Source organism: Macaca thibetana, chromosome 7 (genome assembly GCF_024542745.1).
Source record: "Macaca thibetana thibetana isolate TM-01 chromosome 7, ASM2454274v1, whole genome shotgun sequence".
NCBI lineage: Eukaryota > Metazoa > Chordata > Mammalia > Primates > Cercopithecidae > Macaca > Macaca thibetana.
This window is the reverse complement of record NC_065584.1, coordinates 132953387-132980260: the sequence shown is the minus strand read 5'-3', so window position 1 is coordinate 132980260 and position 26874 is coordinate 132953387. Positions and strand designations below refer to the sequence as shown.

The following is a 26874-nucleotide window of genomic DNA, read 5'->3' as shown; positions in this document are numbered from 1 at the left end:
CATTTCCCAATCTAGATGCTGCTAATGAAGTACTTATCACATGGTGTTCAGTTTGAAGGTTCGTTTGTACACACCACTTACTGTGTCTACTTTCTACTAGTCCCTGTGCTTTGCAGAAGATGAACATTCTTTTTAAAAAGCTTTTTTAAAATTACTTTAAGATGAACATATATACCCTACAGAAAATTTGGAAAAGTTTAAAAACACAAAAAGTAAAATTATTCATGATTCTATCATTCTAGATACTATCTTCTAGACTTGTAATGCATATTTGGTACATTAATTCTTACTGTATGTATAGATTTTATGCCACTTTTTCACTTAATATTTTATTCAAAGTATACTCATGTTATTACACATTTTAAAATACATTTTAATGGTTGCCTAGTACTCCATTACATGGACGTTTGACTGTTTAATGAATCCTTAATGGTGAGCCTTATTCAGGGTGTTTCTAATTTTTGCTTTTGTGTATGTATTTGTTTAGGATTAATAATGTTATTATAAATAAACAAAAATGTAGAGAATGCCCTAGTGACCATCTGTGTTAGTCTGTTTTCATGCTGCTGATAAAGACATACCCAAGACTGGGCAATTTACAAAAGAAAGAGGTTTATTAGACTTACAGTTCGCCATGGCTGGGGAGGCTTCATAATCATGGTGGAAGGCAGGGAGCAACAAGTCACATCTTACCTGGATGGCAGCAGGCAAAAAAGAGCTTCTGTGGGAAAACTCCCCGTTATAATAACCGTCAGATCTTGTGAAACTTACTGTCATGGGAACAGCGTGGGAAAGAGACCTGCCCCCATGATTCAGTTACTTCCCACCTCCCACAACACATGAGAATTCAAGATGAGATTTGGGTGGTGACACAGCCAAACCATATCGCCATCCACTCATTGCAGTGGGAGAAGAATATTGGTTGAGTTTTGTGTAGCGCAACCTGGAGAGAGGAGAGGTAGGACAGGCTCCCCAGTGTGAGTGATCCTTGGGCTGAGTCTTGAGGGATGGGTAAGTGTTTACCTGTCAGGTGATGGGGAGTGGACCTTTTGGGCAGATGGTAGAGCATGACCAAAGCACCGCCACAAGACACAGCAAGGGATGTGGGACATAGCAAGGGCTTTGGTGTTGCTAGAGCTAAAATGCAGAGGAGAGTGATGGGAAAGGAAGTAAGGTCAGATAGGATGTCATGGGCCAGGTTTTGATGTCTTTATACATACTATGTTTTCTTCCAAAGTAGGGCCAGGAAAGAGGAGTGAGACCACAACAATAAACAACACCAACAACATCAACAGCATACATCTTTTGAGTTACTCTGTGCTTACTGTGTGCTAGGCACATTTTAGAACTCTATGTGTGTTAACTCATTTAATATGACAACAATCTTTGTGTTAGAGGCCATAAATGTTACCCTCTAGCAGATGAGGGAACTGGAACACAGGGTCCCCAGTAGTTCCTCTAAGGGTATATAGGTGGTAATAGGCAGAGTTGGGGTTGGAACCCAAACAGTGTGACTCCGTAGCCCATATGTTTACTGCTGTGAAATACCAACCTTATTACCCTTCACTTATGAAGGTTTACAGTGAGAAAGATCACAGTGTGGACGCACAGCTGGAGGAGGCCAAAACAGGAGCAGGAAGACAAGTCCTCCTTAAGGCTGTGGCTGTGGAGATGGCGAGATGGGGCTGGATCCAGTGGCATTCCAGGAGAATCAGGAGGGGCTGCTGGGCATCTCTCCTGCTCCGCTTGGTGCTCCCTGAGGGAGTTTAGCCCAATGCCCAACACACAAGTGCTTAATTAACACTGGCAGAATTAGAACATTTTTCCTAAACTTCAGCTTCCTCATCTGTAATCTGGGAGGGTTGGCTTAGGCAAGCTCAAACTTTGTTTTCTGTTTAGAAGCTCTTCATTCTCCCTGACTATAAATCAAGAGGCAAAGAAGACAATGGACTTACATAAACCTCTCTGATTATATGATGAGCAATGGCCTCCTGCCATAATTTTTGGTTAAAAAGGGTTGTGTCAGTTCGAGTCCTTTTATGCCAAGAAAATATCAAGACAGAATTAGACACAAAAGAGATTTACTGGGGAAAAGGCCTGTGAAGAATAAAGGAGAGAGGAAGCAGAAGTAGGAGGGAATGGTGTTCAGACCATGATGCCTGTCTGATCCTGTGCAAGGGGGGAGGGAAGGAAGGACAACTGCATAGAAGGAACTTCAGCCTGTGGTGCAGCTCCAAAAAAGCCTTTGCCAGGCTGATGGAGAGGCCAGGGCAAAAAGTGCCCATCGAAGAGTTCCATGATGGGTGGAAACGGCCAGGCTTTAGCATCCTAATGCTGTGTTCAGTCATTGGCTGTGAGCATGTCCTTGACAGGAACGCTGCAGCAGATACGAAGGCACAGCAGCTGGAAGTGGTCTGCCAGCTAAACTCCTTACAGGAGATTCTCTTGAGGGGAAGTATGAGTGGCTCAACTTCATGACTGCTACAGGGGTAAGGTATGGAAAAATGTATAGAAAATATTTAAGGAGCAAGGAATTTGAATGGAGGTTTTGGGGGAGACTCATGGAGCAGTGAGATTTCAGCTGGGCTTTGAAGAGTGGTTGTGACTGGCATATTTGACAGAGAAGAGCCTGCCACCCACGATGAAGATGCCTAGAAAGAGCCCATGCATGCACGAGTTACAGGAAATTGTACAAAGAGGAGTTGTTCAGCTCGTGAACTTTCAATTCTTATTTTAGTGTCTTTTCTAACAAGCAAAATATCCTGCCCTGAAGCATCTCTAGACTTACTGCACCAATAGTTTCCACAGGTTCTGTTATAACTCTCAATTGGATTTTCATGATGGTACTTAAATTACTGAAGATCATGATTAGTATTTTGTTGTTTGCAGTTAATTGTGCAGTTGAACATGCTACATTTCTGTAAGGGTGACATCAGAGGGACTATCTCCCCTCGTGGGAGCCCTGTTGAAATTAAACATGAATCATAAACAAAAGAGTCTTTGCTAACACGCAGTTCCCGTCCAGTGACATCTCTTAGAAACCACTGTTTGCGAGGTTGAACTGAAAGCATTGCTCAGATGCTCCATGGAATGAGACCATCAGCATTAACATAGATACAAACTCATCTATTCCAGGCAGCTTTACCTAAGAGGTGACTGAGGAACATCTGAGTATCTGTAACTGTACAGTGACCATTCAAAATAAACGAATAAACACCGGCGTGACTTTAGATATTTTATTGTTGTCCTTCCAGGGGACCACAAGTGTCACTTCATTAGCATGTATTTTCAGGTGAAGCGTCTCAGCTCTCTCCTTATTTTACAGCTGTTTGTGAAAGTGGCTGTCTCAATGGAGGAAGGTGTGTGGCCCCGAATCGATGTGCCTGCACTTACGGATTTACTGGACCCCAGTGTGAAAGAGGTAATGGTTTTTAAAATCATTTGCATAAAGACATGCTGGTACCTAAAGCTGTTATTAATTTGCACAGACGCTGGGTCTGCATGGCTACTTCCTGAATGTTGCTGAGCTTTGAGGGAATTTCTGAATTGTCATTGGGAAGGTCCCTAGGATGACAAGACAGTGGCCCTGAATCTACGCATGATATTCAGCAATGTTTGTCAGTGCAAGTTTACCTAAATTCAGTTATTTGCTAATTTGGTGGTACTCAGTTATAAGCATATACATAATTACCAGCTGGCATCAGGATAAAAAGGGGAGAACTTTCTTCTGGAAGGGTAAGGATTAAGCTCTTTATCATGCCAGTGAATCAGAGAAGTGGTTTCAAACCAACTATATGTATGGAAAGGGAGAAATTCAGTATGAAACACACACCTGAAAATCTGTTGGACCTGTTGGGGACTGTAGAGGTGTACAAGCTCAGCATTCAGCACTCACCATAGATATATTTAGTGTCTACTGAGAAGCTGCTTTGTGTAGATGGTTTATTCAGTACTCATTGCAGCCTACTACATTGTGTAGAATCATCGTTAATTTTGCATGTGAGAAGATCAAGGCACAAAGAGGTCCAAGGATGTCCCCAAGCCCACATACATAAGAAACCTTTAATTTGAATGTGTGTTTTTCTCTTCAAGTCTAATGTTTACTGCTGCTCTTAATTAAAAGAAACATTCTACCTGATTTGCCTACCTAAAAATGCAAATACGATATTGAGATATATGTGGATATGCAATATTCTTAAGTTTTTTTTCCCTGAATTTTGGTCTCATTAATCATCATGTCTCTACATTTATAGGTTTTTTTCTCATCATCCCTAGTTTTATAATGAAAGTTTAGAAGGTTTATGTTACACAAAACTGTAATTGAAAATTTGCATGAACTTTTAAACTGCAATAATCACTTTTAGCCAAGTTGTATAGACATCTTCTTATTCTAAGATGGAAAGTAAAGATTCAGTAGCAGATGTTGAATATGTCATTTAAAACATATAATAGAGGAAAACAAAGAGCAGAGAGTAGTTTGTGAGAAATTGTTTATTTTCTGTCTATTTTTATAATTTATCTAAATTCAGTTATTTGCTAATAATGCAGTAATACCTATTTGAGCAAGAAACTCCAGGTCGATTACTTTGATTGCTAAGTAAATTACATTGTATCTCTATTAATAGGACCACTGCATGGTATTGATGTGTGATGCATAATAGACCTTTACATTGCATGTTGATATTCTTTAACAGTCTTTCCTTAAACTGCTTCTCTTTACAACTTGCACAGATGTATTTTTATTTGCTAATAATTATAATGGTCCAGAGTACTAAAAACTATTTCTACTAGGCAGTATTATTCTGTGGCTTACTACTTAATCAATGAAGTTGTAGGAGATTAAAATTGTTAATGTGTGGCTTGAAGAGTGGTATGTGAAAATAATTTCTCAGTTGATAATGCTGGGCTTAATTTGTTTTAGAAAAATCAGTAATAAGATGAAGTTACAGGGCATTTTACCTGTAACATTTTACCTGTAACCATTTTAACAAAGTGGTTAAAGATTTGCTGCAAAGATGCTCATAGTTCAGATATTGATGATAACACAGTCTAAAATAAAGGGCGCGATATTGAACCATTCCCCAGTGATTTCTTCAAAGATTTGATCTTTGCCCAAGATTAAGAAATGTCCTGAATGGGTTCAATTACTAAGCTACTAATCAAAACTGGCATGTTACTCAGAGATTTCTCCAAGTTTTGGGGTGCCTTCAGCTGCTCCCCTTCAGGAAAAAAGGCTGTCCTGAAATCTGCACTAAGGTGTAAATATCTGTTGGCGCCACAGAATTTTCCCAGTGGTGATTTTCAAAATCAAATTCATCCCTCAGTGGCAGATTTTCAGGCATTTGTGGAAGTGGAGACTGGGGAGCAGAAGGCAGGCTTGCCCGTTAGTAGTAGAAGGGTAGTGCCTTCTACCCACTGCCTGTTTTACGCATGGGCACAGTCCCAGACCTTCAATGGGAGAAGGAAAACATGGGCGTCATTTCCCACAGCACATGGGAGAGGGGAGTCTTTTTGATTCCAGAATTCTATTTCCGTTTGTTGAGTCTTCACTGTTTGCTGCTCTTATGAAAGTCATCTGTTTACCTCTTTGAAGAATTAGAGGCAGTAAATCCTCTTACTTACATGTATGTTTGTGATTTCAAGAGTGATGAATAAAAATCTGGCACCGAGTCGGGACAGATCCATCCTGAAGTGTGGGGAAGTATTCAGTGTGACTTCTGATGGTGGGTTGCTATCCTTATCGTGGTCCTTATTACTGGATAAGTACCTAGGTTGGTTGTATTCTGTTTTAATTGGGATGTGATGTTTTATTTTTCAAAATGAACATCCGGGAGGCCTTTACTACTTTCCTTTCTCCCTTCATCTACATTTTCCCTTGGTACTGTCTCCACATCTCTTTTTATAGCATTTGCCACATTGCATCAAAACAGTTCACTAGAGCATAAGTTTTCAGGAGAAACTACAGTTTCATCATCTTAATTCTAGCCTTACTGTGTGATGCACAGTACATGACCCATAGATGATGAACTGGATTCATTTAATAGCATCAGAACATCTGGAGCTATAATGATTGGATATGAACAAGTATCTCCTGGAAATAATTGCTGTTTGCCACCAGTCCTGGATATTGGTTTCATTGGTTTCATGCTAAACAGAGCTGATCACAATGTGGATACCTAATTGAATGTGGTCCCATCTTTCAGAAGAATGATCTTTCAGGTCCACAAGACTGTCATTTTTCAGTCAACAGGGATGCAAAAAGGAGGAATGTTTTGATCAAAACTAAGTGACAATAAAAACAAAAGCAAAAACCTCTTATTGTGAGGTTTTTGTGATGTAACACACATGTAAGCGAACATTTAGAATATCAGTTACAAGTACTTCTCAGGATAAAGATCTTTGTCCCTGGGAGATCTTGGAACTTTTATACATTAGTAACTACCTCGGAGACCCACTGTGAGTGTGAAATACACCTTTGGGGGTCATACTGGCAGGATTTGTATCACATTAAGCCAATAAGTCAATCTTAATCATCCATGAACATAGTATTTTGGTTTGTGATGGAGAAAAACAGCAGATGCATGCTTGAATTATGAATTCTAACAGTCATGTAACAGTGTAATAAGATTATAAAGCAAATTTGTCTTACTTGCAGCTTTTTGCCATTAAGATAAATTTGTTTAAAAAAAATTCTTGGCTAGCCAGCCTAATCCCCAATGGACAGGTAGCAATGATATATTTTACCATTGCCATTACCATTGTTTCCCTACACCCAGAGGATAAAAAAGTAGAGACTTGGCTTATTTGGCCTGTGATGTCTACTTTTTAAAAGCTGAATAGGAATACCTTTAAATACATCTTCTAGTTTGTCGTAGTCCCCACCACTGCCTATTGTCACATCTTGCTCAAGTTCATTCATTTAGCTTATGTATTAGCCCTTGGGAGCATTCAAGTTTACCACCTCCTGCTGCTTTCTCTGTCAAAGATTGTATCTATTTTTTTTTTTTAACCTCAAGTTTCTTTAATTTTTCTTCCTCTCATTTTTTTTGGTAAGTTCACATTTGTGGTTTTCTTATTGCCTCCTACTCCGACCCTTTGCCTTCTCTCTGCTTGGACCTTGAGCAACTAGTAGAACTTAATCACTGTCTTAGCTCAGTGGTACAGTATGTTAGCATTTGTTATCAGATTATTGAAGTGAGATCAGTGCCTGTTTTGGCAATGACAACACAAGCTAGTCGTATATTGCCATAGTTACTGCTAACAAAAAAACTGTGTGGAATCACTTTCTCTTGCCATCTTGCCTCAGAATGCACATTTTAAATCTTGTTAAATGCTCTTGTATTAAACACAGTGAATCATATGAATGGATGACACTTTTCAGGGTCATGACAAAAGAGAGAAGAATAATGGAGATAGACCTGAACTTGGAGATGGGGATGGAGTGTGTTGATGAATAGGCTTAGGGAAGAAGAGAAACAAAGAGACACAGCAAGAGAACCAGGAGAGCACTGAGCCAAAGAAACAAAAAGGAGTTCAAGAAATAACTTGGCAATTGTTAGACTCATCGAAGGTCTGAGAATGAGAATCATAAAGAGGCCATCGGACGTAAGAACAGTTGACATGTACTGAGTACTTGCAGTGTGCAAGGCAGTGTGCTAAGCACTTCACTTTGATGATTTGCAACAACTTTGTGAGAAAAATCCTGTAAGAAGTCCCATTTTATAGAGGAATAAGCAGAGGCAAAGAGAGATCAGTGCCTTGTCCAAGAAGGGACAGCTTATAAGTGGTAAAATAAAGGCCTGAACCTAGACATTCTGGCTCCTAAGCCTGTGCACACAACCAAGTACTGTGTAGTACTTGGACTTCACTGGAAAGGGGCCACTCGTAGCTCTAAAGACTTTTCTGAGGAATGGTAAGAAGAAACCTAGAACTATGAATTTTAGAATGGAAGTCAAGATGAAAAGCCAGAAGAAAGAATCCTTGCATATTCCTGGATGTTTCAAATGTAGGGTTTTGGAATATTCCTCTATTTGATTTCAATGTACGAATCTGCTCTTGGAAAGAGAGAGGTTCCTGTGTGTTTACAGGACATATAAATGTGCTCCAAAGGACTGAACTAACAAGCCTGGAAGTAGACATACGGAATGAATATTGTCATTTAGTACAGTTATCATGGAAAGTTATGTAGTTTTCTTGTAATATTACAACTGCTCAAAATGTGTTTGGAACCCTTTTTTGGAGTTGCCTTTACAGAATCAGCATACATTCAAACCAGTGTGTGATATTTTTTTCCTTTTGAGGAGGCAATTTGAGTTTTTAGAAACAACCTGCAATAATTTGCTGTTAATTCTATTGACTACAGTAGATAATCACACATTCTAGCTGTTTGAGATCAAAAGCAGACTTAGATTTAAAAAAGAGTAAAAATAATATTCTCATGTGGTTCGTAAAGCACATGGAATTAGTTTAATGTTTTAATGTCAAACTTTATGTGAGCCAGAGGATGAAGTCTTTTGGAAGCATACATGCAAATAGCAAGAAGTTTTCTCTCATTTCTCCATCTGAAGCTCTTCATCATGTATCCTCAGAATATGAGCATGCACATGGACTCTTCTAAATCCTGGTGCATTTGTTCTGTGTTAAATTCCTACCCAAGTCTAAACTGTGAAGACAATACTTGGATTTCTGCCAACTTACTAAAGTCTGCTGGCTGTTATGCTGGCTGTTAGTAGATAAAGTATAGGGGAAAGCATTGTTGAACTGGTAGTCTTAAGGAAAAGGAACAATTGGGGCCAAAGTGGAGTAGAATAAAAATGAGAGGATGGAAATAATCCTTAGTTCATTAGAGAAGCAGAACAGTTGAAAGTGAACTAGCTCTTCGTGCATGTACTTGCTTCCTAGGAAATTACAGTCTTAATGAAGCTAGAAAAGGTTTTTGTATTTGTTTGCACAATAATGAAACAGAATAGAACAAACAACAGCTAGGTTGATTGTAATTCCACCTCCTTCTTGTATGTGCATTTGACGTTTGAAAAACTTATCTTCACACCTTGTTTCTCTGATGATATAAACATGATTTTGCACAGATATCTTTCTAATGATTTTATTGAATGACTTTCAAAAATATTGCGTTAAGCAATTGGTAAACACATATTCTATAAATCTGAAAACACAGCATCTATACTGTGTCTAATGAATGGAAAGGACTAACATGTAATTATCCAAATGTATAATAATCAGATAGTCCATTTTAGAAACACCTGCTTCGTAAAAACATTACCTTATCTCAAGACCTGTTTAGAGAGCTTCATGGAATCAGGAGCTGATTTTCCTGTGCTTTTTTTCTTCTGGTGTTTTTCAGGAAGGTTTTAATAAAATATAGATTCATTATTTTTTTTTCTCTACGTGGAAGTAAGTTTTACAGAGCTACATTTCTGACACTAATTTTACATAATTTTAAATTGTAGGTGACTATCACTAAAGTTCCCAGGGTAATGCCACAGGCTAACTCCCATTCTCCATGTGCCTTTGGAAGGCAGAGCTCTGTGAACTATGTATATTTTCTTCTTTCCAAAAGCAAAAAGTAATAAACTGTCACTACTAAACTATACTGAAGGCCTCTATGAACCTCGCTTTTGGTATTTAGTTTCAATGGAAAGTGACAATGTGTAGATAGCAGGGGCAGAATGACCTAAATGTTACTGTGCATCTACAGTGGTATTGCAACATTTGTGGCAGCTGGTGGATCACTGAATAAACTAAATTTTCCTAGAATAGTTCCAGGAATTGCATCTGTTGACACAGACATTCGTTTTTTGTGGCTGGGTAACTGTATGCACTGAGGGCACACTTGCTCCCCTGCCTCGCAGGCTGCACATGCGTGTTATGAACAAGCAGGGGGGATGGGATGCAACCAGAAAGCAGCTTGATTTTCGTCTCCCACTCATTGTCCCTCTCGGCCCGCCTTGTAGGCTATTTCTTCTCCTGCTATTAGATGAAATCATCTGGTCTGTTTTAGACTTTCTCCCCTGCAGGTCCCTTAATGGGGGCAGAGGTATCTGTGTTGACTGTTGCTGACATTTTCTTCCTCAATCCCTGAGCATCCAGTAGTACCTCCAGCCTCTTGAGTTCTCTTGGCTGCTCCAAGGAGCCATCTGGGAAAGGACCTAGGCTCAGTCCACGTCAGCTTTCTTTTTGGTGGCCCACAGCTTGTTGGCAGAAAACATTCATGCATTTTTTCTGCCACGATAAATTGCTGGAGTGCAAACTATTGACACATTAGCAAATGCTCATTGGAACCATTGTCCAAGCATCTGGCCAGACAGTTTCCAGACATTTGGCAGCCCCTAGTCCACAGTGTCCTCCAGACTTCTGGGGATAGGTATCCTGCAGTCTGAGGAGTCTCCCTGAAGCCTCTGTCATGACTTGGCATCATAATGTGGCCCTCCACAGTTTCCCAGGAAGGGCTAGTAACAGCCCAACCCTCTCCAGAGTAACCCGCTTCCTATCACTTGCTACTTTGGACATTTCAATACTCTTGACATGCATAAAGGTTTAAGAGGTCATCATCACCCACTTTGTAAATTATGCATTGAAGTATCACACTTGACTTAGAATGTGGCATCTGTTCCCTTGGTGCTTCAATTGAAATTTTGATTGTAACATTCTATTGTGTTATCAAAGCTAATCATTTAATACAACTGTTAAATTTAGTGTCATGGTTTCATCTTCAAAAACAGTTTTTTTAACTTCAGTTTTTAGCTCTTATGAACTTATTAAAAAGATAAAACTAATTTTTGTAAGTTGTTAGCCCAACATTTAATATTTGAACCACTTTTCAATCTTGGATGTTCAAACAGTAGAACAGCACTGAACAATAGAAATATAATGTGAGCCACATATATTATTTTAACTTTTCTTGTAGCCACCTGAAAAAGTAAAAGGAAACAGGTGAAATTAATTTTAATAATATATTTTATTTAACCCAATATATCCAAAAATTTTATGTCAATAAATACTCAGTATTAAAAATTATCTATGAGATATATTGTATTCTCTTTTCCATTCTCAGTCTTTGAAATCCAATGCATATATTCTACCACATCTCAGTTTGGACCAGCTAATATCCACATGTGGCTACTATCTTGGACAGCACAACTCTAGAACTTTGCTTCCAGTAATACACATCTAAACTTTACCCAAGGTATCTATTAGATTTCCAGTTTTCCTTCTCCTTCCTCCTGCTGCTTATCCAGCTCTTCAGAAAGCAGCATCTTAGGAAATCAAAGAGAGGCTGCATTGACATTTGAAAAGTAAACCATTAAAACAAAAGTACTGGGGTCTCAGAGCTGATCCTAATCTCTCAGGTTCTCTGTCTTGGTAGAATTTTGATCAAATGTAAGTGATAAAGCTCAGTCTCTTGCAGTCATGTCAATTAGATATAACAACTACAGCATATATTTAATAAAGCCTTGACACTAAGCTAGGCATGATGATAGAAGTGTATGTCTCTTGTCATGAGGGCCTTAAAATAATTTTTGGAAAGACAGACATGCATACTGTATTGGAAATAGTTAAATAACCAAGCAGGGCCAGGATTTAGCTAGGCAGAGGAGATAAAGGAAAGTACTACAGGTAAAGGGAAGAGATAGTCCAGATTTAGAGGCTCAGATTGACCTGGGGAAAAGGGAGGAGCCTGCCGTGTCAGCTTTCATGGTACTGGAGCCCTTCTGTGGGAGAAGAGGCAAAGGCACAACATCAACTCATGTAACTCCAAAGAAGGGAGGGACTATTGCAAGCCTCTCCGTGATGCCCTTCCATTCTACTGAACTGTGCTTCTGTACAATTTCTGTCTGAAGCAGGATATTGGGATTAAAAAAAATTGCCCCTTTGTATGTATAAATTAGTGAGAAGACTGGTCTATTTCTGAAACTATTTTCACTTAATCTTATAGACGGCATTCAGGAAACCCTTACCAATTTTATGTGCCCAACTGAGAGGACTTCAGAACCCTTAATGTTTATGTTCCCAGTAGTTATGGTCTCTAGAGAGTCTATGCTGTTTTTAGTTTGTGAATGTATGTTGGACAAATACATGGGGCTTCATGGTCCCGAGGATGTGCCAAAGTACTTTTTGTAGAACATCAGTCCCACGAGGAGTTCCATGAAATGAAGTTGCCATGGATAATATCATTTGTGGAAACTCCATCCCATGTCTTCTTCTTGGGGAGGCACCGGGTGTGTTAGCTCTTGGGAGTCCTGCAGGAAGGAAACTGTGTTTACTTAGTTTAACTCGGCATCTCCAAGCCCATGAATTTTAGAATTTCTTCTTTCCAATTTATTTTCCCTTAACACCTTTAATGTCTTCATCTTGAAGATCTGGATTCTTATTATTTTGACAGTCATTTTGAAAGTCATTTGACATCTGCGTGACAACATTTTCATATTCTAGATAGATGTTTTGAATCCACATATGATCCTCATTTTTAAAGATAAATATTTGCCTAAATGTCTAGAGTTTTTGGAAGAAGATCTTCATTATTTAATCATTCACCTTTTGAGTTTCTAAGAAGATTCATTTGACCATAAATTTAAACACAGCATGAGACACTCATTCTTTGGGGTTTGGTTCTCAAATACTTTAAAGAATCATCTAAGAAAGCTGAACTATCCCGTTAAGTACTGATAACTTCCTAGTTTTTAATGGCTTGATGTGGTCAGTATGCATGCCATCCCGGTTCTTATCAGCCGCTGGGAGTACTACTTCTAGAGCTAGGAGTATGAGATATTCTTAGATCTAGAGCTCCTTTTTCTATACTGGTTAGATCCTTTTCTTTCAAGGTCAAGTTAAGTCTCATTCTCTCGCCAATCATTTCCTGACCATAGGAAGCTAGCCCACAAGCCCCCACCCCAACTAGCCCTGTCAGTTTCTATGCAACTTTGCTGACGTGGCCACCTCTGGCCTCCTGGACCCCACCCACTTTTCAGTTTCTCAGTGAATCTATTCAATTTTTGGTTTTTGCCATTCACTTTAAGGATTACATCAGACATTTTAGCATTTTTATTCCTCCAATGAATTCTTGTTTTTCTTGCATTTTAAACTGATGCTTGCCTTTGGGGATATGTACTCATGATTATTTAATATTTACTAAGAGGTAAAGAATGAGCATATTCACCTTGTCAAAAACCGTTTTTTCCATGTACATTCATTGATTTTTGTGTTGAAATACTTCTATCAGCATAAAACCATCTAGAATTCTGTTTCATGGCTTCAGGAAGCCTGATCAGCAAATTGCAATATTTAAGTTTCCTTAAAAATATTTTCTTTACTAAGTGAAACATCTATTAATTTTAAAATGTGAAATAATTATATAGGTATTCCTTCAGTGTTTTCTTTAAAAAGTAAATTTGGTTTATCAGACCCATCATCTGGGAATTACAAATTTGCTAATCTGCTTTTGGGACTACTAAAATAGAGGTTTATATATAGTCTCTCATTCAGACTATGGTACTCCCCATAGGCCAAAGGCTAAAAATTAGATCTGATACTTCTTCCTATTTCACTACCAAGCTTAGAGCTGTGAAGAGAGTAGGTATTTATTAAGTATTTGTTGATTCACCTAATTTAACTGTGGGCTCTTGAAGTTGATGAGAGGAGTGTTTAAATGTTAAATACATCTGTTTAATCCAACATTTTAAGAAAAGAAATTCTGGACAACAATATCTATAAATCTATGTGTACGTTATATGGAAATATGAGTGTAGTTATTTATAACTGAAATATTGTAGGAAGTGAACGCATGAAAAAAAATGTTCTCCAACTTTCCTACCATATTCCCTTAGTGATAATCTTTTGTCTCTGAACTGTTTCCGAAGAGCTTTATAAGTAAACCATAGATTGGGATTTTTGTTTTCTCAGGAAATAAAGAATGTTCTAATGGTTCAGTTTATAAGATAGGCCCATTTCTATCTCTGTCCTTAGAGAGCCCTTTTCCTCTTGCCTGCCCTCTCCTAGGAGGCATTGTTGACCTTTACCATTGTAGGCATTGAACCAGGCTGAAAGAGAAGCCTTACAGGATGGAGGCAACTTTTATCCAAATTGAAAATGTTTTTATAAACATACATTAGCTCTTCATGAACCGTTTGTTTCCTGAAGTCCCAATGGAAATGATCATTTTCTGTTAGGGATTCCAATGATATATTCTTTAAACTAAGACTCGTGAATGTTAAAAGGCCAAAGCAAAGCCAGAAGTAAATTTTGACTCATTCTTTATATAATCATTTGAAAACGTCACTGAAAACTGGAGAATATTTTGGAACTTTCTTGTTCTGCTATGGTGAAGATAAAAGCAGAGGCATCCACAGTATCTTAATGATATGAAACTGGCTTTGGAAAGTAGTATGTAATGAATTCAAATTGTCCTTGGAGGAAAATAACCCTAAAACACCATAAAAATTCTTTATTTTTTTTTTTCAGACAACATAATATGGAGTGGGATTCAGCTATTTCTTTTCAGACCTTATTTAGGCCTCATTTCTTTCTACAATGTTCTCCACATTGCCAAGCAGAACAAGCTATCACAAAACTAAACAAAAGGCAGTGCCTAGAAGGCATCCTATTCCTTGACCAAGCCAAGTGGGAGTGTACCCAGGACTTTCCTGTTCTCATGACTCCTGGGGTTGTTATTCTTTACTTTTTATGAATGAGACAAAATGATAGTGAAATTATTTTCAGAACTAAATCGTATCTCAAAGGAGTCTTCATTCCAACTTGTCAGTATCACATGACACTCGTTTTAATGTTTTCATTTAAAATGTCTAATTAGGAGGAGTTGTGTTTTTCTAATTGCCTAGCCATTCCTAGAAAACTGATCACGAACTCACGCTCTGAGGATAAATCCTGCTACCTGCTGGATTGGTGGCCTTGAGCAAGTTACTGCATGTCTCTCAGCCACAGTTTGCTAATCTACACAATGAGGGTGATGATAGTATTTGTCTAGGATGATTGTTGGGAAGATTAAGTGAGATAATCCACAAAGTACTTAGCACAGGATCTGGCACATAATACATGTATAAGAAATGTTAGCTATTTAAAATTCACATGAAAGTAAGAGTAATCTTGATTGACAAGTATCATTTCATTAACAGTATCATGAAATTTTCATATATCACTGAAATTACACCTAAACTTAGAGGCCTCATTGTGACCATTTTTGCCACTTAGAAATTTTGTTATTTTACTTGAAAAGTATATTTTTTGGATCCCCTATTCAGATGAAACCCAACATTCTTGAGCTGGATATAGAAAGATCAACATCAAGAAAGAAGCACATCAACCATATACTTTTCTTTACTACACATTCAACTGTTGGCAATGGTAACGAAGGCTAAAACTACAGTAGTGCAAATAGGAATAAAGAAAGGAGAAAATGAAGGGGTAAGGGAAAACCATTTCCATAAAATGTAATGATGACTGTGGCTGGGAAGCATTTGTTCTCCTAATGACTAACCAAAAGTTACTGAAAGATTCGCTTACTTTTACTGACATAGGCACAGGTATAGAAGGGAAAATGAACTTGTCTATTCAGAAAAAGCCAATAATGAAATATAAGAGGTACTTAGCTATTTTAGAAATGTGGCATTCTAAAATCAATGAGAGGTGATAGACACTTATCCACTTATCCACAGATAGTAAAATAAACCGAACGCCTCTGTAAAGTATCTATTCAGTTTCCAGGTGGCTGTTAAGACCTTAAGTCTACAAATAACGGCCTGCTCAGGTTGGACGGGAGTGGGGCATGCTTTTACTCATGGAACCACATGCCATTCTTCTTTTGTTGCCAAGGACTAAAAGTGTTAGTCCCAGAGGACTAAAGTTAGTAAAACCAAAACATTTGGGTATTTTAAACACACAAATTTCAAGCTGCCCTCGTTAGTGTTCAGTTTTGTTAAATCTATCCATAAAAAGGTGTGATGTTAAGCTGAAAAGGAATTGTTCTAAGACGAAGAGAGGAGATGTGAGCTTACCTATCATGCACGGGTATTTCTCAGGTACTATGCTAATGACTGGAGACGTATAATAATGAATGAAACACATGCATCCCGCCTTCTGGAGTCACATTCTAGTGGGGAGATGGAAGCAGTGGTTAGAGGGGCATGTGTAGGAAGCCTGGCAGCACATTGAGAGGTGTGCAGTGGTGCTGTGACTCCCACACTGGGAGTAGGAGCTCTATACGTTTTTCTATAGCATGTTAGAAGTCTGATGACTCAGGCTGACCATGAGACTCTTCCCAAAGGAGCATCTGGAATACTGACTTTGTTAAGATGAGAGAGTTCTTCTTATAGATTTCCAATATCCTTCAAAGTCAGAGGGATCTTGAGTCTTTTGCTGCTTATATTGCTTTTCCTCTAATCCTTGTGCTCCCGTAGGGACTCTGATCCCTAGCTTTCCCCCAGAAACGTTAACGAACTGGAACTCAAGTGTCCACAAAAATGCAAGTACACCACAAAAATGGTTTGTTTAGGCGTCAAACATTTTGAGATAATGCATACTTTTGAATGGATGCCTGCAGTCTTGTCCCTGGGGAACGCCTTTGGATGTCATGCAATCCTGGCTTCAATAAATCATTTGCTATTTGGACAAGTCGTGGCCACCACGTCAGTCACTAGATACATTTGTAATGGTTTACGTGAACAATAACAACAGCCACCTAGCAACACACTGTTTGGTCATGTCATTTTTCTAATACCACATGTGGTTTTGTGGGCTTTAGAAGAATAAATTCTTACTGCATCTAATAGGTCTTGAAAATTAAACAGCAAATATTGTTGGAGGCCTACTGTGCACAGTAGGTGAAATCCCACTGCATGGTGTGAGAATGAAACCTGGGTCTTTGCTAGTTTATTAGTAATTTTCTACTCCACACAGGAGAGACTATTTCTGTTCTGTTCAACGTTTTACATCTAACGCCCGACACGCAGTAGCTCGGCAAGTATTTGTTGACTGGAAAAATGAAAACATGAGTAGTTTTCAGGCATAGTTTATTTCTTGAATTTCCTGTAATTCAAAAAAGAACTGACTGGTCTACCATCTGTACTTTTTAGCCGATAGTTTTTTCCCTCAACCTTTAAAACCATGAACACAAGTGTCAGGTAGAGCCAAGTGTAATCTGTGAGGTGTTAATACCTCAGAGATCCCAAATTTATGTGATCCCTTCCATTTATACAGCGCTTATGAATATATACCACCTTAGTCAGTCCTTGGGGCAACTCTTCATATTTTATACCAAAGAGTGAGATTGAAGGGGAACCTCTGTGGCTTTTCTAAGGCAGGTGTCTAGGAGTGGGACTTCTTGTCTTCTCAGTCAGCCCAGACTACAGGGCATCTATATTCTCCAACATGTATTCGCTTGCTTTTAGAGCTCACTGTGGTCGCTAGCATTACCTTTTGTTATTATTAACTATCTTTTAATTTTAACTGTATCTTTGTTCTTTCCTCTCATTTTGCACACCTTTTTGATTTTCAATCAGACTGCTGACACTTTGCTATTTCTGTTCTCTGTGTCTCTTAGTCACTATGTCAATTTTAAAAATTTTAAATTGGAGGGAACTAGGCAATACTTAGAATTAATTTTGTTGAGGAGAGCTTGTCTTAATTGTAAATAGATATTATGCGGTAAAAACACTTAGCTTAGCTGAAATCGTGCTGTGAATAGAATCAGAAGACAATCTGGTCCCAATGGAGCCTGAGAACACACAGGCATGGAGAATCTGGATGTGTGAATGAATGAGCTGCTGCTGTATCACACTGCCCAGGATATCCTTCTGTTGGAATTTCTGTGAAAGTAGACCAGGCATATTGCATCTTGGAGTGTGTGAAAAGTTGAGAATTGGTTTTCTTTTATGACTTCTTTGTTTTCTTGCTGCACATATCAGGTGATTTGCAGTTTCTGTCATATAAAAACTACTGGAAATTTAGAATTATCTCCTCTGAGAGCATGAGCCCCATGAGAACAGGGAGTTTTGACTGTCTAATCACAGTGGCTAGGAAATGTCTGACACATAGCAGATGCTCAATACATATTTGTTGAATTAAAGAATGGATCTGGCATATATACAGCTGATTGCTTTTAGCAATAGGACATGGGTTGATGGTGTAGAAAATGATTTGTTGGTGCATTGCTGTGATGATGTTCTGAGCTCACCCTGCCTCAGTTACTCAATAACAGCAAGCTCAAGTCGTGTCAGAGTTGGTGTTTGGCTCTTGTCTGCCCCACTGTACAAGTGCATGCAGTTCTAGTCTCTGTTTTGGTGGGTAGTTTCCTACCCCTCTGGCTTGCTATACTTGATTGTGAAATTATAATTGGCTTTTGTTTATCTCTATAGGATAGAATAGTAACTGTAGCTAATCTGTGGCTGAAAATAGGGAGATAAGAATGAAAATAATTAAAATGGATCACTCTGGGTAGCCTGAAGTGACATGAATTAATGTGCTATCAGTTTTTTCCCCCTGAGAAACATCTGGTCACGAGGAAGTTTGGCTTTCAGAAGAAATTCAAATTTGGGCGTGTGGCTTTTGGCATAGTCTAGCATCACTGGAATGGTCTAAAGTAGATGTTGTTTCTTTTTTTCCCATGCCTTCCTGTGGGTGCTCAGAACGACCCAGTCTTTTGACTGTAGGGTTATCTGCCATTTGTAGACTGAGCATTATCTTGCCAAGTCATGTGGCGAAGCCAGCTACCAAGTGCACTTGGAGCAGTAGATAATACTTGTCTGAAGCATCCCAGAAAGCCTAAAAAGCTAATGTCAGAGGGATATAATGTAGAGTTTCTAAGGAGAGGTGGAGAAAGGGACTGACTGATTGATTGCTTGATCTCCAAAGGGCAGGGGCTCTACCACGTTTCATAGTGCTAGGAAACAACAAACTTTAAAAAGGTGTTTTTCAGTTGCCCCAAGAAATACAAACGTCATGCTTGTTCGACTGTCAGGGACAAATGGTCCTAGTGCATGCATGATGACTATATGTTTTTCTTTGATAGTGCCGTGGTGTGGGTAGGTATGAGGGTCTGTTGGCTCAGGAGCAACTGGAAAAACTGAACAAGGAAGGAAAAGAAAATGAAAATAAGAGGTTGGATTGAGAAGTACCAGGAAGGGTGGAAATTTCAAGCTTTACCTAACTTCAGTAACTGTAAGAGAGAAAGAAAGAGAATGAAACAGAAATGTCTGACTCTGTCCCTTCGATTTCAAAACATATTTTGTAGCTCTCCACTGACTCTTGTTTCTTCATTATTTATTTAATAGGCTCCTTTGTTAACTTCAGGAAGTTAATACTAGTAATAATTCTTTTAGTCGTATTGGGTTGCTAAAAAGCTGTGGACCCTACCACGTACCACAGTTCAGATGAATTGAATCTAAGTGTGCACGGGTTTGATTAAATATGTAAGAGGAATTTATTATTAAGAGCACTTCTTACGACATACACGCTTGGAAGAGCCTGATTTATAACTCGGGGGCTTTTTCATTTTGTGAAGGGATGGGACATAGAGTGTTCTTTTCCAGAGTGACGTGGACTGAGATAAGATTTATAGATTAGCGAAAGAAGTCCACGTCTCAGTCAAAAGATTTCCAGAAATGTTCTCCTCATTATTCTTCAGAGACCTGAGCTATTCCAGATGTCCATAGGTTTCAGAAAGGTAGCTTCTGGGGAGTTGAGACTTTCTAAAAATGCAAATATCGACTTTCTTCCTTCCCTGCTTTTTTGAGATGGTAGTAGAGCTATATTTTCAACTGTAAGTAGATGAAATTGTAATATAAGAAGGAAAATAATGGCTATTATTAAAATTCAGCAGTAGGTCAAACAAGAATTATATAACTGTTTTGCTTCATAGATAAGAATTTTTCCTAAATTCAGTTAATATGGAATTTTTAAGAATTTATTTTTTGGGGGGTCAGGAAATGATCTATTGCAAGCAGGCAAGAAAAAACTTCTTATTCTCTGCTCTAATTGCTACATCCAGATGTTTATCATGACATACAAGCAAGATTCAGTACTCCTGGTGAAACCTCTGTGCCTCACATTGCATTTGCCCTGCCTGCCCTCGTTTCAAAGCTGTGCTCACCACTTTGGTATACGGTCACTGAAAGTGTCTGCAAGCTTTAACAAGTGGGAGATGCATTTCTACAGCTGACATTTTTCACTTCAAAATAAATCATAGGATGCGCTTTGGAGAGCACACGCCTAGGAGTGGAACATTAACAAAGGATACGTCAAACCACAGACACTTCTGGTGGATCCACTTCGCAGTGTTGCCACACAGCCTGAAAAAATAACATTAGTACCAGCAAAACTATCATCCATAGCATTCAGTCATTATCCCTGTGGACAGGCTTGGGAACAGCCATGTGGATGTAGCTACTTTGTGCTGCTTCCCATGGAGATTTGATTTTTCTTTCCTGTTTCTCCCTTTTAATGAATGAACTAAAAATGAATTTGAACTACTTGCCAACCTTAGAAAATTTGATTTTAAAATATATTTTCTTCTCAAATACATGAACCAGTAGCATCATTTTCAATTCCCTACTCCCGTTCTCTGTCCAAAAATACATATGCCAGTCTTCAAAATTGTTTTGTAGATTGCATGGCGGTTGGTTGGTATAAAGATAAATATTACTTTAGTAACAAGCACATAGTAACAGCTTAATTTCTTTTTGAATTGTTAGCCTGCACAAATCAATCATGTGGTGCCAGCTGAAGACTGCTTTTACAACAAGACATATGTTACAAATATACTAATCTTAGCGGCATATGCCACCTGAGACCTCATAAGAAGGGGTTGCAAATAGGATGATCATGCCGTATTAACTGGCTCACTTCCTAACTTACATTAATTCATGCATTATGGAGCGTCACCAACACATGAAACATAAAACTAGAAATGGCACTGCTGAGTAATCACAAGCCGTTGACTAAAGAAACTTCAGGGAAGGAGGGGCAATGAGCATTCTTTGAACCACTTAATTCAAGAAATAACAGGCTCTGTTTATTTAAGAGGCCAGTCTGTCTGTTTCCTGATCGCATTCTTATTGTGAAAATGCCAGAGCATATTACAATGGATCAAATGAGAGGAAAAAAGGGCGATTTAAGTAGGCCAGGAAAGAGTGGTGGTAGATGTTTGAATGCCCCCCCTTGGAATTAATCAGTGGTTTATAAACCTGAAATGCTTTTTAATTTTGAGAACTGAGTTTCTGACTCAAATTATACAAGAGAAAACGTTATTTGGCTTGAGAAAGGAGAAACTTTGGTTCATATAAATATGTACCCTGATGCCTTTATCATGGGGGAATTGTAATTAGGGATTCAGAATCTGGAGAACACGATTGTGACCTAGTTATTTCTGTACACCAAGTGCTCACAGGAGGTACTGGCTAGACCTGAAAATAATGAATTAAGAGATTCCAGCTGGGATGTGATGAAAGCATTTTTTGGGAATCTCTGTATCTTGGCTGGACCACATGGGTTATAACTTGGAGAGACCTAAACGAGTAGTAGTATATGACAGATTTATAGTCCAATTGATGTTGGGCATCAGAAAAAAAGGCTGAGGTTAAAAAAATGACTTGAGAATTATGAGTTCTAAAAGAATTGCTATTGGAAGGGATGCTAACGCAGGAAAGCATGAATTCCTTATATGAGGGCAATAAAAATAATAAAATTTGGTGCTGAGGCATTGAATGGGAAACACAGTAGCTTGTTTTTCACAGAGCCCCCTCCCCCAGGACCCCTTACCTGCCTTCTCTGCTGTACAGTTCTCCACAACACATGCTCCATCTAACATAGAGTATATTTCCTGTCTGACCTAGTTCTTCCACTACGTTACTAAACTCCATGAGGGCACACATTTTGTTTGCCACTGCTCCCACCAAGCCCCACACTTTGTCATATCCTTAGGTACTAGAGTGGTCTGTGACACTTAGTAGGGTGTTGATAAAAATGGTTGAATGAATGAATGAATGAGTGCATCAGTGGTGTCATTTCAAACCAGAAATTCATTTTAGTCCCTCTCTTCCCTGTATCTCTCTCTCCCTCCCTCCCACCTTCCCTTCTTTTGTCCAGCAAGCACTGGATGTGTCAAGGCACAAAGACCGATAAAACAAGGTTCCTGCCCTCCAGCTTATGGTCTGTTGGGATCAACCCATGGGTAAATGAAGGAGCCCAGTACAGAGTGATAATGTTTTATTAGACATGTGCACAAGGGGAGATCAGAGTATAGAGGGGCGAAAAAACATTTAATCAGGCTGCGAGGTCAAGAACAATGTTTTTCTAGAGAATTAAGGATTGGAAAATGAAGGATTTGTAGAACCTAAAATAATATGTAAGAGTTGATGAAAAATGAAATGACTTGGAAGAAAGGGTAAGACCTGGAAGAAGACAGCCTTGTTAGGGAAACTGCAGGTAGTTCGCTGTGAAGGGAGGGAGATGATGGGAGCAGATGGAGTTTGGAGGAAAGTTAAATGGAAAGTCATTTCAAAATCATTGGCTTTCCAAGGTGTTCTGTTGTGTTCATTAGAGTCAACAATACTGAGACTTCATAATACTTCAGACAAGTAGGTGAGACTACTCCATGTGAGTTTGCGTCCTCTTGCTCTTCTGTTTCCCAGTTTCCTATGTGCCCCTTCCCAGCTTGATATCTCAGGCTAAGAAGTAAGTGGACTTTTGTTTCTGTTCTTTTACTTAGGATAATGCTTTCCAGTTCTAACCATGATGCTGCAAAAGAAGTGATTTTATTCTTTTTTATGTCAGAGTAGTATTCCATGGGGTGTGTGTGTGTGTGTGTGTGTATGTATCTCACGTTTTTTTAATCCAGCCCTCCACTGATGAATCCTTAGGTTGATTCTATATCTTTGCTATTGTGAATAGTGCTGTGATAAAAATATGAGTACAGGTGTCTTTTTAATATAATGATTTCTCTTCCTTTGGGTAGATATTGTTGGATTGAATGGTAGTTTTATTTTTACTTCTTTGAAAAATCTCCATACTGGTTTCCACAGAGGTCGGACAGAGCCAAATATTACATGTTTGCACTTGTAAGTGTGAGCTAAACAGTGGGTACGCTTGGACAGAGAGAGTAGAATAATGGACATTGGAGACTACAAAAGGTAAGAAGGTAGGAGGAGAGTGAAAGTTGAAAAATTACCTATTGGATACAATGCTCACAATTCAGATAATGGGTACACTAAAAGACTAGAGTTTGCCACTATGCAATATATGCATGTAAGAAACCTGCGCTTGTACCCCCTAAATACATACATATATACATATGTAAATACGTAAAGAATTAAGAGGGGCTCTAAAGGTGGCTTACCATTTCCCTGCCAGAGTATTATTAACATTTAATAAGCAGTTGCAAGACTCTAAAGCCCATGCTAGAGCAATTGCCCTTTCAGCCTCATTTTGTTATCTGTGACTGTGGGCAGGGTCTATCTCTGAATGAATACTCCTGTCTTTCATGTTATTTACTTGAGTTTATACCTCGTGTCACACATGAACTATTTCCTATCTCTAATCTGCAAATGTTCCCTTCTGGAACTGGTTTCTATGTCTCACCTATAGGAATGCCTAACTGTTGAGTAAAGTGGTGTTTCTGTGTTATTTTCATCTAACATAACCTCAGAATTTTAGTATTAATATCTTTATATGTGATGGAGTCACCAATATTGGTTCTTTTAAATTGACATGCAAAATTAAATGAACAAAACAACAGTGATTTTCATAAAATTGGATGCAATTTTGTGTCATACTTGAGTTTCCAAATGGAAGCCTCCTGATTGTCCTGATCTGATGTCACGTGGAAGCCACTGCATACTCTTGATCTTTTCTATGTTCCTAATCATTTTATTAACGTTTCTTGGAATCTTTGCTAGCTTATTGCATTTATATTGGCTGGTTTTATAGTGAGAAGAGGAATGAGAGCTGTTTAGGATATAGATGTATCGGTACATGGTGCCTGTACAAAGTAGGTGCTTAATATGTTTCTTTTTTTTTGGAATGGGCAAGTAAGAGTTATATTTTTAAAACATGTGTCTGATCATTAACCACTTCCCACTGCCTTTAGGAAAAAGTTCAGACTCCTTTGCCAGAGCCACCAGGCCATTTACAACCTGGAACCAGCAGACGTTTTCAGCCTTATCTCTTGCTGTCACGAACAACAATCCACAATCTATAGTATATGTTTGTAGTGCCATGCTTTATCCATGCTGCTCCTTCCATCTGACACATTCTTACTGATTTGTCAGATGAGAAAACTTCCATTAGCTATACACAGAAGAATCACTTCTCTATATCCAAAACATTGTTTGTTCTTCCAGGATAATCACACTGGTTCATTTCACTGTCTGTACTTATCTCCCCATATAGGTCGTACACTCAAGACAGAGGCTCTGTCTTACTTACATTTGTATCTTTAGGGTCTAATATTGTACCAACCATTGCAAAGACTCAGGAATGTGCTCTGAATTAATTAACTGGGTAATTAGGCCAGTGCCACAGCCTGAGTATCACACAGCTTCATGGCCTCTGCTCCACACCATGAGGTCAGGACCGTGCAGTCGGGACAAGGCTAAAGAGGCCTAATCCTCAGCCAGGGCTCTGCAAGGCTGCACCAAGGCTGGGTTTAATCTGGTACCCCTCATTTGGCCACAGTCAATTGAGGAGTGACCGTCACTGGCTTCTAAAAATCCATGGGGTCCTGGCCTGTCTGACCAGCCTGCCCTCTTCAGAGAAGAGTTCTTTGATGGTGCTGTCCAGGGTCTCTTGATAGCAGAGATTTTCCTGGGAGAGCAGGCTCAGTCAAAGCCTCAGTCTAGTTCTAGTGGTTCCTTTAATTGTTTGCCAAGAATCTGGTTAAAGGGAACATGACAGACTTCAAGGGACTGATGAGAATCCAAGATCTCCTTGCTGGGCCACAAATCATTAATTGAGAGCTATGCCTTAAGAGAGTAATGCATATTTTTTTTCTTACGACCATGATTTTACATTTGCTGAAGCTTATTTAATCTTTAACTCTCCACTAACTTAGCCTTGTTAAGACCTGTTTTGGAATAATCATAATTATTGTTGTTATTTTAAAATTTAGCCATTGTCCTTTTTGATTTTTATAACATTGTAAGCCCTATTGTTTAATTTAAAATTTATTCTGTTATGATATGAGATAATAGCAATGGTTAGTACAACAGTGTGATAGGTATCACTTAATGCACCATTTTAAGATTAATGTGCATCATAGTATGAGTTATAGCTATGAAGTTCCAATGTATAATTTGAGTTGTGTTGTGTATTCTGGGCCATAATCATCACATAACTCAGCATATCTATATATGAATATATGCAAAAATACAAACTTGCAAAAAAAAACTTGAGACAATCCCAAAAGAGAAATCTCAAAGAAAGATTTCTTTCTTAGTTGAAGCACTTTCTTAGCCTCCTGTTTTCGGATAATGCTCACGCTCCTTAGAGGACCAGACAAAGCCTCCCATGAGCTGGTCTTTCCCACCCCACTGGCTCATCCCCAACAGGTGCCCTTCATTTGTCTGAAGAACCATGCCCACATCCTCCCTTTGTCCCCCCTTTTCACACCTAACAGATGTTCACAACTAGTCTACTCGTCTCTGTTCGGAGCCCTTCGCCTCTTGTTTTTGTAAAAAATTTAAATGCAAAAAAGTGCAGTGACTATTATGACAACCATATTTAAAATGTCCACCTGGTATTAACAAATGTTAACATTTTATAAATTTTAAATAAAGGAACCAGAGCGTCTCAGATAAAGCTTATGTCTCATTTTTCCTCCCTAGTTCCTTTGCCGTTCCTCTCTCCAGAGGTGACTGCCATCATGAATTTGTGCTAGAGTTTTTAATCTTAACAATTTACTGTGTATATGATCTCATGGCCATTTGTAACTATTTGTAACTGTGTAGATTTTACTTGTACACTTTCTTTCCAAGATTTTAAAGAAAATGCCATTTTAGACAATCCCCAGTACTGATCCTTGGACACTCTTTGCTTCCTGTTCTTTGAGGGGTCTTTGTTTTTTTTGTTGTTGTTGTTGTTGTTGTTGTTGTTGTTACAAACTAATTAAATTGTTGCTTATTTCTTAAAATTGTTTTCTACTATTTCTGGTCTGGAGCTTCTTCAATGATTTTGTGACAGTCTTGGAAAATCTAAATTTAATTCTCCACTTTATTGAAAACTTGGTTGGCCTTTTCCTTTTCTGACCTCGTCTTGCCCCAACACATGTAGAGATTAATAATACATAATTTCTTTTTACAGAAAGCATATTCCTTTTTTATTAGCTTGATAGTTTCAGCAATGAGAATCCTTCATTTATAATGTTCAGAATTTTTCTTAAAGACCTTTTAAAATTTCAATCCTTTACTTAAGAAATCCTGGGTATCAAAGGATTCCATATTCAAGTAGACAATGTGAAAAGTATTTTTTTTTAATTTAGAAAAGTACAGAGAAGTTGGAAAAAATACTCATAGGCCCCTGAGCAACTGCTATTAATGTTTAATATGCTCATTTAAGAAAATTTGGGAAGTCGCGAAGAAACTACCTACCACACTAATATAATCACAGTTAATATTTGCCCCTATACTTCCTTCCAGTTTCTATTTTTCTTTATGTAGTGGTTTTCTTTGCAATCACAACATAAATTGAGTTTGTATTATATGTTTTTCCACATATAAACATCTTAGGCCGGGCACGGTGGTTCATGCCTCTAATTCCAGCACTTTGGGAGGCTGAGACAGGTGCATCACAACGTCAGGAGATTGAGAGCATCCTGGCTAACAGGGTGAAAACCCTTCTCTACTAAAATACAAAAAA

The 26874-nt window shown here is 38.5% G+C and overlaps 1 protein-coding gene across 3 annotated transcripts in view; it reads left to right on the top strand.

Annotated features, from left to right (window-relative positions):
- The window catches only part of FBN1 (fibrillin 1), a 241687-nt gene that overhangs the window by 48088 nt on the left and 166725 nt on the right, over window positions 1–26874 (top strand). For all 3 annotated transcript variants that reach the window (XM_050797099.1, XM_050797100.1, XM_050797102.1), the window contains exon 6: window positions 3326–3421. In XM_050797099.1, the coding sequence (XP_050653056.1) occupies window positions 3326–3421 (96 nt within the window). The remainder of the gene's footprint in view (window positions 1–3325; window positions 3422–26874) is intronic.